The following is a 15,614-nucleotide window of genomic DNA, read 5'->3' as shown; positions in this document are numbered from 1 at the left end:
CACTGTGACTAGAGACAAAAGGTTTTTGGTACCCCCTTAGTTCATACCCTTTAGGGATCCTCTCTTCTCTGTTCATAAACAGCAAGTTAGTTATAACCCCAGGTGTCAAACTGGTTGGGGGAAGTGTTGGTTTTTTTTCTTCAGTATCAGAGTGAGAGATCAGTAGAGTAACCAACTATCTAAAATCTCCCCAGATTGAGGGGTTTGTCAGGACTTAACAGTACTAAAACCAGGAAAGGGTATGGAAGCTGGCAGGGGTAGATTAGAGCTACTTGCCATTGTCATCTGCTTTTCCTCATTCCCCAGTCTCTCTACCCTACTGAAATGTGTGGCTGGGCTTTCTATCACTAAATTTCATCTCTCTTTCTTTTACCTTTTGTTTTGTTTTGCTTTCCTGGTATTATTCCCTAATCTTTTCATGAAAAGTAAGAATAACATCCAAAATTTACTGTGTGTCATACACTGTGCTATAGACTTTATATACTTTATTTTTGTCTAATTTTCACAATGCCTTAAGATGGAAGTAAATTTATCTCCATTTTATGGATAACACAGGTTAAGCAACTTGCCCAAGGTCATTTAGATGACAGAAGATGAAATTAGTATGCAAACCCAGGTTATCTGGCTCTGAGCCAGTATTACTAAACCCTGACCTACCCACCTGTCTCTGTGGCTTCCCAAGGTTTGAGAGAAACCTAGTGAGACTTTGCAACCATTGGCTGTCATCATCAGGTGAGATGGATCTGAATGTTGGAAAAACTGACTAGTCTGTCCAATATTTGTATTAGACTCAGAGCTATTTTGATAGCTGAATTCCTTTTTGCTCTCTGGCTAGTCCTTCTCAGTTTCATTTGTACACCTTGCCTCACACTAGTCATTATATGATGGGATTCCTCAAGTTTCATTCCTAGCCCTCTCCTCTTTTCACTCCTTACTCTGTCCTCAGGCCATCTGATCTCTGTACATGTCTCACAAATTTACATCTTCCAAGCTTCCCAGACCCATACAGTCCAGCTGGCCCCTTGCCCTCATTTTGGATGTCCCAAAGACTCCTTTCACTAAACACATTCAGAATCAAAATAAATGAGCTCCTGCCTGTGCTTGCTTGCCTGTACTTGGAAAACCTGGTTTGTTCCAGTGTTCTCCATGTTATGGCTGCCATGTTTTCCAGGTATGCAAGCTGGAAACCTGAGAGTAATCATCATCATCTCCTCATCTAAATCCATGACAAATAGTATTAGTCTCTCCAGGGCAACTTATAAAATTTCCTAATAGATCTACCCACATCCATCCTGGCTTTCTTACAATTGTTTTTTATTACAGCCAGAGCAATCTTTTTAAAAAAATATCTGACCATATCAGCAGGGTTGTTCGCTTTCAATATCCTTGCCTCATTTCACACCAAAATTATCCACCTGTATTAGCCAGCATGAATTGGACGTAACAATCAAGTTAAATAATTTGAAGAGAGTTTAATAAAGAGGTAGGCAGTGTCAATGGTGTGTGGAGCTAGTAGCAAGGAGTATGGGGACCATTCAAGCCTGAAGTGGCAAGAGTTACCATAACCAGGAGATGGAAACTGTATGGAAATGTTGCCTGGCAGGAGCCACAACCTTGAGTAGAGAGACAGATAACCCAAGATGACCTGTCAGGGAGCATGCTGGGGAAACAAGTATTCATACTCATTCATCTCATATGCAACTCATTTCCTTCTACCCATCCTAGTGCCTGTCATTGACTGAACTCAACTGCAAGTCAGAGGTAAGAAACCATTGTGGAAATGCATGAGTCTCCAGGAGCTGAAGCAGCAAGAGGCCAGAACATGGGGAGGAGCAGTCAGAAACTTGTCAGGATATCTACTAAATCAGAGATAAATTTCAAATATAAAAAGAGAACCAGCACAAAATAAAAACACCTAAGGAATCATAACCACAAAATATGAACCTCAGATGAAATAATATCTACTTGATATTTGGTGTGTAGTTCTAGAACTGAGCTTCCCAAATTTACAGAGTTCCGTTTTTCCACTGGTCATAACTAATGGTTATACTTGCTTGTATGGTCACACCAAAACCTTTTTTGCACCCTCACATCTGAGTTAGTCAATCCAACTCAAAATGTTCTTTCTAACTAAACTTGTTCTAACCAGTTTGGAGATTGTCCCTGAAATACCTTCCTCTCCTTTTCTTTACTACTCTGCTATGAAAGAATTCCTTTCATTTTTATTCTAATTCCTATGAAAGAATTCCCTTCATTTTTATTATAATAAAGGAAAAGTCTGTTGGGTTTTTTCTTAACCTATCAGACATGTATTGTTATTCTCTAATAACTATAAAATATAGCTATGAAAACAAATTATTATATAAACACGTTAACACTGAAACACAGTGAGTTGTTTAGATTAAATTGACATACCCCTAATAAAATCTAGCAGATGTTTTATAAATATCTGCCAGCTATTTAAATTGTGAGATTCTTATGGGAAATTACTAGAAACTTTCAAGACTTTTACTTCCAGAAATTTGGCAGATTTCTTATCCTGAAATCTCCCCTGCTACACCTAGAAAATCTGCATATGGTAGAATAAACATCTTTTAAAATGCGTAGATGAGGCCACGTATGGTAGCTCATGCCTGTAATCCCAGCTATTGTGAAGGATGCAAATCAGAGATAACCAGGTCCACAGACGTCTGTCTTTCCACAATGTCAGACTTTTATTAATGCTATTTTAATTACAAAAGACAAGAGCTTCATGGAGTTTCCAAGGAGCCAGTTCTTCCTAGTACTTCCTGTTCACTCAGTAGTCAGAGCCATGGGCTTAAGTCACTCCACAAGTCAGTCAATGTTGCAAACCATACATAATAGTATACTTACTCAGTATATAAATGTTATAGACTAAATGTTTCACAACAAACATTTAACATTAAGCAGATAGGAAAAAGGATTATTGAACCAGTCAAGCAAGAGTGATGTAGATAAAAAGAATATCCTGGTCTAGCCCAGGTGATCTGTCATTCTTGCGAGGAGGAGTCTTTGTTGTGGGCAGAGCCTTCGGCTGCAGATGCCAGGTGCTTATCACAAGTGACAGCAGCGATGGGTGTTAGGAGCTGCTGAAGTCCTGCTCTTTTTATGACCACAGAGTCCTCTGGTGAGGACTGATATTGAAAGAGTATGCTTGGTTATTTCCTTATCTGGCTGGGTGCAGTCTTTATTGATCGTCCCTGTTGGCAAAGTGCCTTTGGAAATAGAAGATGGAATCTGAGATGGAGTTACTTATGTCAAGGGTGCTCTATACACTAGCACTTTGGGAGTCTGAGGTAGGAGACCAGCTGGGAAAATATATGGAGACCCTGTCACTGAAAAAAAAAAAAAAAAAAAAACTAGCTGGCATGTGGTGGCATGTGCCTGTAATTCCAGCTACTCCAGAGCTGAGGTGGGAGGATAGCTTGAGCTTGGGAATTCAAGGCCACAGTGAGCCATGATTGAGCCACTGCACTTCAGCCTGGAAGAAAGAGTGAGACTCTGTCTCAAAAAAAAAAAAAAAGGCATAGATGATTGATTTCATAATAAAACAGGAAAATCCACAAATGTCAAAATAAAGGAGAAAAATATGAGTGGTGGTGATACCCACGGTGTGCCCTGAAGGAATCTGAAGAACGAAGAGACTAGAGTAGAGGTGTAATGAAGTTGTGGGATGGTGGGGAGTGAGTGGGAGGGGGCAGGAGGGGACCTGAAACCAAGTAATGGTGCAATGGCACTCACCAGGTTGGGAGCTGGAACTGACACCCCTATAGGAAGCCCAGAACCTCAAAAGTCATAATTTCACCTCTTCTTTTCAGAACAGAATGCAATATGAAGTTGTAAAAAATATAAACAAATACTAGATATTTCGGGGGGATAGAAAACATAAATGTCTACGTGGGGAGGAGCTGAATGCAATGGAGGAAGGGAAGACATAGGGTACAATGTTTAATCTTAAGTTTTGCCCAACTTGGGTTTTTTTATATTACTTTTTGTATTTGTGAGATGTCTTAGGATGAAAAACTGTAAAGAAAAAATGAGGTCACAAAGCAGCATATATAGTAGGTCTGCATATACGTGTGCACATGTATGTGTATAGAATTTCTGAAAGATGTGCACTTAAATATAAACTAGAGTAAATTCATTGTCACTAGTCATTAAAGAAATGCAGATCAAAACCACACTGAGATACCATCTCAGACCAGTTAGAATGGCGATCATAAAAAGTCAGGAGACAACAGATGCTGGAGAGGATATGGAGAAATAGGAACGCTTTTACACTGTTGGTGGGTGTGTAAATTAGTTCAATCATTGTGGAAGACAGTGTGGCAATTCCTCAAGGATTAGAAATAGAAATACCATTTGACCCAGCAATCCCATTACTGTGTATATATCCAAAGGAGTATAAATCATTATATTATAAAGACACATGCACACATATGTTTATTGTAGCACTATTCACAATAGCAAAGACTTGGAACCAACCCAGATGCCCCTCAATTATAGACTGGATAAAGAAAATGTGGCACATATACACCATGGAATACTATGCAGCCATAAAAAAGGATGAGTTAATGTCCTTTGCAGGGACATGTATGAAGCTGGAAACCATCATTCTTAGCAAACTAACGCAATAACAGAAAGCCAAACACTGCATGTTCTCACACATAAGTACACATTGAACAATGAGAACACATAGACACAGAGAGGGGAACATCACATACTAGGGCCTGTCAGGGGGTAGGAGGCTAGGGGAGAGATAGCATTAGGAGAAATACCTAATGTAGATGACGGGATGATAGATACACATGGCATGTGTATACCTATGTAACAAACCTGCACATTCTGCACATGTACCTCAGAACTTAAAGTATAATTTTAAAAATAATAAACTAGAGCAAATTACAGAAGAACTTACGCAGTAAAATAACACCTACGATTTAAAGCATGCAACACACTACTGGTGCTTAAAGATACATATACATATAATAAAATTATAAAGAAATGTATGAAATTGATAAAAACTAAATTAAGTCTAATCATTATATTTCAGGGGCAGGATGGAGAAGGCACCCAGGGACAGCCACACAAGGTAAATTGAATATTGTTGGCAATATACTGGCTCTTAAGCCAGGTGGTAGTACATGGGTGTTATTTATGTTATTCTTCATTCTTTTTTCTTAAATGTTATAAAATATACTTCAACACTTTTTAAATAAAGTGTTTTGTGATAATCTTCTGAACCATACTTGGGGATGCCTGAGGCCTTGAAGAGATGCTGGTAGTCTGATACCTCTAGAGAGTGACCACCTCTGCCCAGAATTGTGTCTTACTTTTTTCTAATGCAACAATTTATTTCATCTGCAATATTTATTACCTACTATGTTCTAGGACCTGTTCTAGGTACTGAGAACATAGCAGTGATTAAAACAAACAGAAATATATTCTAGTGCATTTTAGGTTTAGACAGTATCAAGAAAGACGACTGCAGAAAAAAAAATTGCTGAGATTTTCTCTTATTTGCTGTTAGTGGATTTGGTGGATGTGTTGGTAGAGGGTGCCAAAAAGCCTTTTAAGACTAATCTCTGAGAATGTTGTGCATCCTCAAATAAACTTAGAAATCATGATCATATGCTGTTATTAGCATCTGATAAAGTACACCTATGATTACCACATCACACACTGTATAGGCTTATCAGCTAGGTCTGGAGGAAAACTGGACTGGAATTTAACTGGTTATTATAATGGTATTTCTTATTTATGCACTGTCCTGATGAGATATCCTTGATATTATTGTGGCTTAGATCAACCATCCTAAAAAACAGGAATCTGCTTCTGCACCTGTGAAGCCATCTTCTCACCCACCCTTCATTCCCAAGTGTTGTTTGTGGTTTTGTTGCATATCATATTGCTAGGCAGTTACAACCATTTCTTTCAAGGTAGGAAGCAAGTAGAGGGTCATACCTTCTTTGAAGTTCAAAAATCAGTCTACATGCTTGTCCTGTCATGTACCATCATTTAACAAACCACCCAAAATTTAACGTCGTAAAACAATAGTCAATTCATTAAGTTCAAAACCTATAGGTTAGAAATTTGGCCAGGGCTTAGGTTGGCAATTCTTCTGCCTCATGGCATTGATTGGGGCCACTCAATCAATGAATACAATATTCAAGTTACTTTCAGCTGGTGGATGTTCAGATTTGTGGGGGTCCAATAAGCATTCTTTTATGTGTCTAACAGCTTAGTTGAGTCTGCTGACACCTGGGCTCAGCTAGGGCGCTCTTACTGTCCTGCGGTTTCAAGGCTTCTCCACATGGCCTCTTTGCAAGATAGCTGAATTTCTTCCATGTGGCTCAGGGCTCTAAGAGAGTGTGTTTCTGGAGGCCAAAAATAAAAGCAACTAATGTCTTAAGTCCTAGGCTCAGGTCTGGCACAGTGTTATTCTCAATGTATTCCATCAGCCAAAGCATTCACAGAACCAGATTCAAGTGGATATATATTCCCAGACACATACTGGAGAAGAGGGCTAGTGAGTTTGTGGTGTTCTTTTATCTATCATATTATCCCTTCCCACTGTTTGCTAGTGAACCTGGATAACAGTCATTGGTATTCCTGGTCAGTCATGGGCTAAGCCCACTCTCATAAGCAGAACTCAGTCAAAGCAGCATAGATCAGAAGAGGAGTACAATATCAAATTGTCTCTTGTAGTGCCTTGAGCCAGAGGAAATCCAGATAATGTAATGCTGGGAACAGGGTAGCCTAATAGCTAGAACAACTCAGCAACTCAGGGCTGGAAATCAGAGCCAGAATGTCATTCCTTCACTACTGAGTGCCTACTAAGTGCCAGTCATTACTAGACACAAGGGTGAGATACTTTTTCTCAGAGATCCCTCAGTCTGTTGAAGATGAACAATTAATGGATGAATGGTTAATCTATAAGATGTGACTGATTTGGAAGAGAATGAAAATCTAATGGTGGCTAGGAAGGATGTTCTGTGGAGTGGACATTAATCTGATTATCTGAATGGCACAAAGAAGCCAAGGTTGGAAGGAAGCACCTTCTATGAAGAGAGGACAGCAAGTGCAGAGTAGAAGGAACAAGATGGACATAGGTGTGTTTGGAGGATCATCAGTGAGTTGCAGGAAGTAAAAACAGAGGGAGAGAGAAGTCAGATAATGTAGGACCTTGAAGGCCCCAGTCAAGAATTAGGATTTCATTGAAGTGCAAAGTGAGCCAGTGAAGGAATTTTATTAAGACGGTGTTATAACTTAACTGGCATTATGAAAACAGCTCCCTAGCCGCCAAGTGGGGAAAGGACTATGAAAGCACAGGAATGGGAGTAAGGACAGCTTGGTGGTGGCAGGGGGTCCTGGTGAGAGGTGAAGGTCAAGTATTAGAGATTGAGATAGAAACAAGTGTATAGACTTGAGACATTTAGGAGGTAATATCAATAGGGCCTGGTGATGGATTGGAGAGGGTACAGAGGGAGGGAAAGGCCTCAAAGGAGAGTCCAAGGTTTCTGGTAACTAGGATACACTGTCATCCCACCCTGCCTCAATCACCCAACCTAGAACAGAGTATTTAGATCATGAGTTTTACTCAACTCAGCTTGCTTTTGAGAGTGACTCTTCTATATCCCTACTTGGCTTCTAGAAACACTATCCAGCAGTGAGCCCAGAAATGTTAAAAGACACTAAAAATATTTTCAAAGTGCTTTTCAGTTCACTCAGGGAAAAAAGAGGGGAAGGTCTGTTCCTAACCCTTTTCACTGTCGGCATATTTAGCTGAGGCAGGTAACATGGGCTCTCCCCTTGTGAGTGTCACAGTACATCTTTGAAAAGGAGCTAACCTGATCATAAATATAAAAATGAGAGACTCAGCCTCTGTAGGAGACTCTTACTGTCCCAGCCTGCCACAGAAATCGCTCTGGGATACCTCACTTCCCGGCCACATGGCGCTATTCCCTTTGATTTATTTTCTCTGATGAAGGGATATTGAGTGATCACAGCTCCAGCTTTGTGTCATCATGACTGAACTCAATCAATCATAGCTGGGCTAGAAGAAAATGAGTGAGAATTATTTTCTGTGCAAACCTTTGCAACTTTTCAGATTATAGTTTATCATTCCCATCTGAGGGAAGGGGAGTGCAGACACCAGAATAAAATAGTAGTTTATCGTTGTGAGGAGTGACTGACAGGCATGCCTTGAAGATGCAGCAATGGAGGGAAATAAATGCGTTCCATTAGCCAGACATTGCAGTCTCTGGCAATTTTCAGTTCCTGCTTGGCCTCACAGTTTAGCTGGTTGTTGATCTCCCTGTGTAACATTTTCCAGGCTCATGTGAGAAACGTGTACAAATAAATCTGAAAATAAGAATCAAAGCACTTAGTATCAAAAATCACATGATTCTTGCCTCTGACAAGTAAAATTTGCTTTCAAGTGAAATGCTTCCCTCACCACTATGCTTACTGCAAATATGCTATGCTTAACTTGCAGCAAGACATTTAGAATTATTTCTAAATCTACATTTCAAATGTGCACAAATACAAAGAAATTTGCTGTCAGTGATCTCTGCTCCATCTGCACCACACTAAAGGTTCCAAAGACTTTAAATGTGCAAACTAAATTTCTCCCACTCAAGGCAAATGCATGGGACAACTCCATACAATATTCACTGTGAGTCCCTCCCCAATCCCTACTGCGTAGTCGCAAGGGCTGCCCTTCAAATGCTCTTGGAGTTGTAGAATGAGGCAGCCCTGTTGCTCATACCTCCATGAACCAGCCTCATATACTTATTAAATACCCCTTTCCCATCTGTGGCAGGGGTCTGTGGTACCTTGGGTAGGCCGCCAGGCATTCTCAGGCTTATCTGGCTGCAGACTTTCCCCTTCAACCAGTGGTATACGTTGCTTATGACTTGGCTCTTGCTTTGGTTTCTTAATGTGGTTTTTCTTTCTGGTTCTAGAACGCTACCCTAATCTCTTTGTGATTCTTACATTTCCTTCTCAAGGGAACTAGAATCTGTTCTCTGAACCCATCCTACTCTACCCCCACACTTGGCTAGAGCCTTGTCTAGCCAAGTATAGTTTGCCTCACTCTGCTCCAGAAACTCTTGCTAGCAAATCTTTTTTTTTTTTTTTTCCTGAGATAGGGTCTTGCTCTTCCACCAGGCCTAAGTGGGTGTTGCAATCATGGCTCACCATAGCCTAAAACTCGTGAGATCAAGCAATCTACCCATCTCAGCCTCTTAAGTAGCTGGAAGTACAGGCACATGGCTCTGCACCTGGCTAATGTTTTACATTTTTTGTAAAGACAGAGGCTCACTACGTTGCCCAGGCTGATCTTGAACTGCTGGTCTCAAGTGACCCTCTACTCTGGCCTCCCAAAATGCCAGGATTCCAGGCACGAGCCACTGCATCCAGCCATTGCCGACAAGCTTCACCTATCAGATTCAGCTCAGATCAAGCCTATGCTCAGCCTCCTCAAATACTGTGATTTGTCCTGTTGTGATTTGATGCCCAGCATTGATCCTGCCATTTTGGGCTTATTCCCTTCTTCATGCAGGGTCACTTTGGAGGGTCTAGTGGGCAACACAAAAGACAACACTCGACCTTTATTAATCCATGCAAGTGTGGGCCAAGTTTTAAATTACTTCAGTTAAGAGCCCTGACAATAAAGTTTTAAATTTAACTGATGAAACATGCCAATAAATACCACATTTTTTTATTTTTGGTTATACATTAAAAACTCAAAAATATTTAGAGGATCAATTCCCAAGCATCTTTCATTAAGCCAGCTGGTGACATAAACTTTCCTGTCATGCACTTTTATCCTCCTCTTTTCATCCAATATCGTACCATCAAACCTTTATGAATTTGGGCAAAGGAAGGAAGTTAGGTATGGGAGATGCAGGCCGCAGAGTACCTTCACTTATTATTTCCCTCATAGTGATAGGATGAGAGCTGTCCTTATCTTCCTAAAGAGACTCATAAAACTCTGGATGTAATAATGAGTTCTATTTTGAGAAAGAAACCAAAAATTGAAATTTAGAGTTTTTAGTGCTGCACTCCAGTGATCCAAAGAAAATAATGAGGTGCATATTTGCAATTACTGTAATGTGATTTAGCTACACTATTGTAATCTAAACACAGATTTAAGACATAAAATCCCTGGGCTCCCTGATGGCCTCACGGGTGACACCACTTGCTATGAACTTGAGAGGGAGTAGTTCAAATAATGTAATGGAAAAATCCAAAATGCATGTGTAGTTGGTTATGAATCCAGAAAGATTACTGTGTTTATACTGAGAAGACTGACTACATCTTGTAGGAATCAGGAGAGCCTTTTGCTGTTACCACGAAACTGTCTGTTGACAATCCTGTTCCTCCTACTCATGGAGCCAGATTTTAGAGGTTAGGAACCAAACCTAAACATAGGGGCCCGCAGCCACTGCCTTTTTGGCAGGAATGAGAAGTAGGGAGTCTAGGGACAAGTGGTAAAACCCCACTCCTCATCTCTAATGATCTCTGCTTACTCTCAGAGTGAGAGAAGTTGTACAGATGTCCAAGGGGGTTTCACAGTAGGCCTGTGAAGTAGACACATGTACTGGGGTCACACAGCACAGCAAAACAAGCTCTGCTCTGGCATCAAACTCCCTAGACTGGGTTTGAACTCCTGATCATTACTAGCTTCATGACCCTGGGAAAGTTTCTAAATATATGAGTTTCCATTTCCTTATGTACTACAGTAGGAATCAAAATATCTACCATGCAAAAATAGTCGTGAAAGTTGAAGACAACTATTATTTTAATGTTTTCCACAAGGTAGAAAATTATAACCAATAATAATAGTTAACTTATAATTATTACTATTATTATCTCCTCTCCCTCTCCTATCTCTTTCTCCTGAGAATTCCTTACAAACTCTCCAGTGACAACTAAGTACAGAAGGACATTCTATTTCTTCTTTTCTCTTTGGGTGAACTAGGTCCAAGGAGGCAGAAATAACTTTCACCATCTCCTCCCAAACTTACCCCAAATTTCCTCAGCCTGCTGACCAGCCCACAAGAGTCTCCTTGGACTCAGACCTGAACACGCAGAAGTTGTCTTGCTTCCTTCCAGTTTATGGGGTTCTCCTCTTCGTGCTTAGAGAGCCCCAGAGACTTTCCACAACGCCACTTTACAGTTAGGATCAGGCCGTCAGCATAAAGCATGGCATCTGTTCATGGGAGGGCAATCAATATTTGTGCCCTGAGTAAATATGTAAACCAAAGATAAATTCTAAGCCCCAAAACTGACTGAATGGACCCCCTTTTGGCCACAGGGATTCCAAAGAAACCTGAAAACCAGTTCAGACCACTACAGGAGGGGACAGGTAGGGATCAGACATGCCTCATTAGACTCTCTTTCCTTTGGAGTTCAGGAACACAATTAACCACATTAACATTAAAATAGACATCCTGGAGAAGATCCACGATGGCCCTTTTAGGAGCAGCTCAGGATTGCAGCTCCCAGTAAAAGTGCAGAAGGTGAGTGGACGCCACATTTCCAGATGGATCTTTATTGCCCACAGACCAGGAGATTCCTAGGCGGAGGAGGTGCTGCAGTGCAGTGGCTCTCCGTACAAAATACACTGGTCTGGTTGCCCTTTTAAGCTGGCCAGGAGATTCCCAGGCAGTGCCATTGTTTCAGCCAGCACAGTGGATCGCCACACGGGAAATCACACAGATCCTGGCACGCTTTCAGCAGGCGACTGGAACACCTAGGAGAGAGTCAACACTTCAACTTAAAAAAAAAAAGACTCTGAGGCAGGGAGCCAGGTGATCAGGCTCAGTGGGTTCCACCCCCATAAAAACAAACAAAAAAAACCAGCAATTGGAAATGCTCGGTGTTGAGAGTTTCACGGCAAGCACAGCTGAACCCAGGACAGGGCAGCTCAGTGAGGAAGGGGCATCCGCCGTTATCGAGGCACTCCACCCCTATGGAGGTAGTCCGCCATCGCTGAGGCAGCTTGCCATTGCCGAGGCAACCCGCCACAACAGAGAGAGTCCACCATTACAGAGGTGGGCCACCATTGCCAAGCCAGTTCTAACCACACCCATATAAACAGGACTACAGGGAAGCTCAACGGCAGCAGCACGGAGCTCAGCAAAGCCTCTGCAGGCAGACAGTGACTAGGCTGCCTCCTTGCTGGGCAGGGCAGCCCTGAAAAAAAAAAAGAAGGCAGCAGCACAACAGACATTCATAAATAAAGCCCTAACTCCCCAGGACAGAGCACCTGGGGAAAAAACAGGCGGTTTATGAGTTCTGCTGCAGCAGACTTAAATGTACCCGCCTAGCAGCTCTGAAAGAACAACGGAGCTCACAGCTCAACACTTGAGCTCCTATAAAGAACAGACTGTCTCCTCAAGCAGCTCCGTTACCCCCGTATATCCAAAGAGTCACCTCACAAAAGACTGATCAGACTGACATTTGGTGGGTATCATTCTGGGACAAAGATAGCAGAAGAAACTGGTAGCAACCTTTACTGTTCTGCAGCTGCCACAGGTGATCCTCAGGCAAGCAGGGCCTGCAGTGGACCTCAGCAGTCTTAAAGCAGAGGGGCCAGACTGTTAGAAGGAAAACTAAGAAACAGAAACAACTTCATCATCAACAACCTGGATGTCCACTCAGAGACCCAATCTGAAAATCAGCAACTACACAGATGACAGGTGGATAAATGCACAAAGATGGAAAGAAACCAGCACAAAAAGGAGGAAAACACCCAAAACCAGAATGCCTCTCCTCCTACAAGGGATCACAACCCCTCACCAGTAAGGGAACAAAGCTGGATGGAAAATGAGTGTGATGAAATGACAGAATCAGAATTCAGAAGGTGGGTAATGAGAAACTTCTGTGAGCTAAAAGAACATGCTCTAACTCAATGCAAAGAAACTAAGAACCTTGAAAAAAGATCTGAGGAAATGATAACAAGTATGGACAACTTAGAGAGGAATATGAGTGAATTCATGGAACTGAAAAACACAACATGAGGATTTTGGGAAGCATGCACAAGTTTCAACAGCCGAATTGACCAAGGAGAAAAAAGGTATGAGATGTCAAAGATCAACTCAATGAAATAAAATAAGAAGGCAAGATCAGAGAAAAAAGCACAAAAAGGAATGAACAAAGTCTTCAAGAAATGTGGGACTATGTGAAAAGACCTAATCTACGTTTGATAGGTGTACCTGAATGTGAGGAAGAGAATGAATCCAAGCTGGAAAATACTCTTCAGGATATTACCCGGAAAACTTCCCCAACCTAGCAAGGCAGGCCAATATTCAAGTCCAGGAAATACAGAGAACACCACAAAGATATTCCTCAAGAAGAGCAATCCCAAGACACATAATCATCAGATTCACCAGGGTTGAAATGAAGGAGAAAATGCTAAGGGCAGCCAGAGAGAAAGGTCGGGTCACCCACGAAGGGAAGCCCATCAGACTCACAGCAGATCTCTTGGTGGAAACCCTACAAGCCAGAAGAGAGTGGGGGCCAATATTCAACATCCTTAAAGAAAAGAACTTTTAACCCAGAATTTCATATCCAGCCAAACTGAGCTTCAGAAGTGAAGGAAAAATAAAATCCTTTGCGAACAAGCAAGTACTCAGAGATTGTGTCACCACCAGGGCTGCTTTACAAGAGCTCCTGAAAGAGGCACTACACATAGAAAGGAAAAAACAGTACCAGCCACTCCAAAAACATACCAAATGGTAAAGAGCATCAACAAAATGAAGAATCTGCATCAACTAATGGACAAAACAACCAGCTAGCATGAAAATGGCAGTATCAAATTCACACATAACAATATTAACCCTAAATGTAAATGGGCTAAATGCACCAATCAAAAGACACAGACTGGCAAATTGGTTAAAAATCTAAAACCCACTGGTGTGCTGTATCCAGGAAACCCATCTCACATGCAAGGATACACAAAGGCTCAAAATAAAGGGATGGAGGAAGGTTTACCAAGCAAATGGAGAGCAAAAAAAAGCAGGAGTTACAATTCTTGTCTCTGATAAAATAGACTTTAATGCAACAAAGATCAAAAGAGACAAAGAAGGACATGACATAATGGTAAAAGGATCAATAAAACAAGAAGAGCTAACGATCCTAAATATATATGGACCCAATACAGGAGCACCCAGATACATAAGGCAAGTTCTTAATGACTTACAAAGAGACTTAGACTCCCACACAATAATAGTGGGAGACTTTAACGCTCCACTGTCAATATTAGACAGATCAACCAGACAGAAAATTAACAAGGATATCCAGGACCTGAACTCAGACCTGGAACAAGCAAACCTGATAGACATTTACAGAACTCTCCACCCCAAATCCACAGAATATACATTCTTCTCAGCACCACATCACACCTACTTGAAAATTGGCCACATAATTGGAAGTAAATCACTCCTCAGCAAATGCAAAAGAATGGAAATTATAACAAACAGTCTTTCAGACCACAGTGCAATCAAGTTAGAACTCAGAATTCAGATACTAACTCAGAACTGCACAGATTCATGGAAACTGAACAACTGACTTTTGAATGTTGACTGGTTAAACAATGAAATGAAGGCAGAAATAAAGAAGTTCTTCGAAACCAGTGAAAATGAAGACACAACATACCAGAATCTCTGGGACACATTTAAAGCAGTCTCTAGAGGAAAATATATAGCAATAAGTGCCCACATGAGAAGAGTGGAGAGATCCAAAATTGACACCCTATTGTCAAAATTGAAAGAGCTGGAGGAGCAAGATCAAAAAATCTCAAAACCTAGCAGAAGAAAAGAAATAACTAAGATCAGAGCAGAACTGAAGGAGATAGAGACACGAAAAACCCTTCAAAAACATCTATAAATCCAGGAGCTGGTTTTTCAAAAAGATCAATAAAATAGACCACTAGCCAGATTAATTAAAAAAAGAGAGAGAGAGAGAATAATGAAATAGATGCAATAAAAAACGATAAAGGGGAAATCACCACAGATCCCACAGAAATTCAAACCAACATCAGAGAATATTGCAAACAACTCTATGCACATAAACTAGTAAACCTGGAAGAAATTGATAAATTCTTGGACACTTGCATCCTCCCAAGCCTAAACCAGGAATAAGTCAAAACCATGAATAGATCAATAACAAGATCTGAAGTTGAGGCAGCAATTAAGAGCCTACCACACAAAAAAAGCCCAGGTCCAGATGGGTTCACAGCCGAATTCTACCAGACACACAAAGAGGAACTGTTACCATACCTCCTGAAACTATTCCAAATAATCCAAAAAGAGGGAATCCTTCCCAAATCATTTTATGAGACCAACATCATTCTGATACCAAAACCCGGCAGAGACTCAACAAGAAAAGAAAACTTCAGGCCAATATCCATGATGAACATAGACGCAAAAATCTTCAATAAAATACTGGCAAGCCGATTGCAACAGCACATCAAAAAGCTTATCCACCATGATCAAGTAGGATTCAACCCAGGGATGCGAGGCTGGTTCAACATATGCAAGTCTATAAACATAATTCACCATATCAACAGAACCAAAAACAAA

General features: G+C 41.0%; 1 protein-coding gene across 15 annotated transcripts in view; it reads left to right on the top strand.

Annotated features, from left to right (window-relative positions):
- LOC128931339 (uncharacterized) overlaps positions 1 to 15,614 on the top strand; it is a 241,011-nt gene that overhangs the window by 132,474 nt on the left and 92,923 nt on the right. For 13 of the 15 annotated variants that reach the window (XM_078365084.1, XM_078365081.1, XM_078365082.1 and 10 more), the window contains 2 exons: positions 1,726 to 1,761; positions 5,075 to 5,113. The exons of 1 other annotated variant lie outside the window; for it this stretch is intronic. In XM_078365084.1, the coding sequence (XP_078221210.1) occupies positions 1,726 to 1,761; positions 5,075 to 5,113 (75 nt within the window). The remainder of the gene's footprint in view (positions 1 to 1,725; positions 1,762 to 5,074; positions 5,114 to 15,614) is intronic. One more of the 15 variants, XM_078365075.1, reaches the window with a different exon arrangement.

This window comes from Callithrix jacchus, chromosome 2 (assembly GCF_049354715.1).
Source record: "Callithrix jacchus isolate 240 chromosome 2, calJac240_pri, whole genome shotgun sequence".
Taxonomy (NCBI): Eukaryota; Metazoa; Chordata; class Mammalia; order Primates; family Cebidae; genus Callithrix; species Callithrix jacchus.
This window is presented reverse-complemented; position numbering and strand designations above follow the sequence as displayed.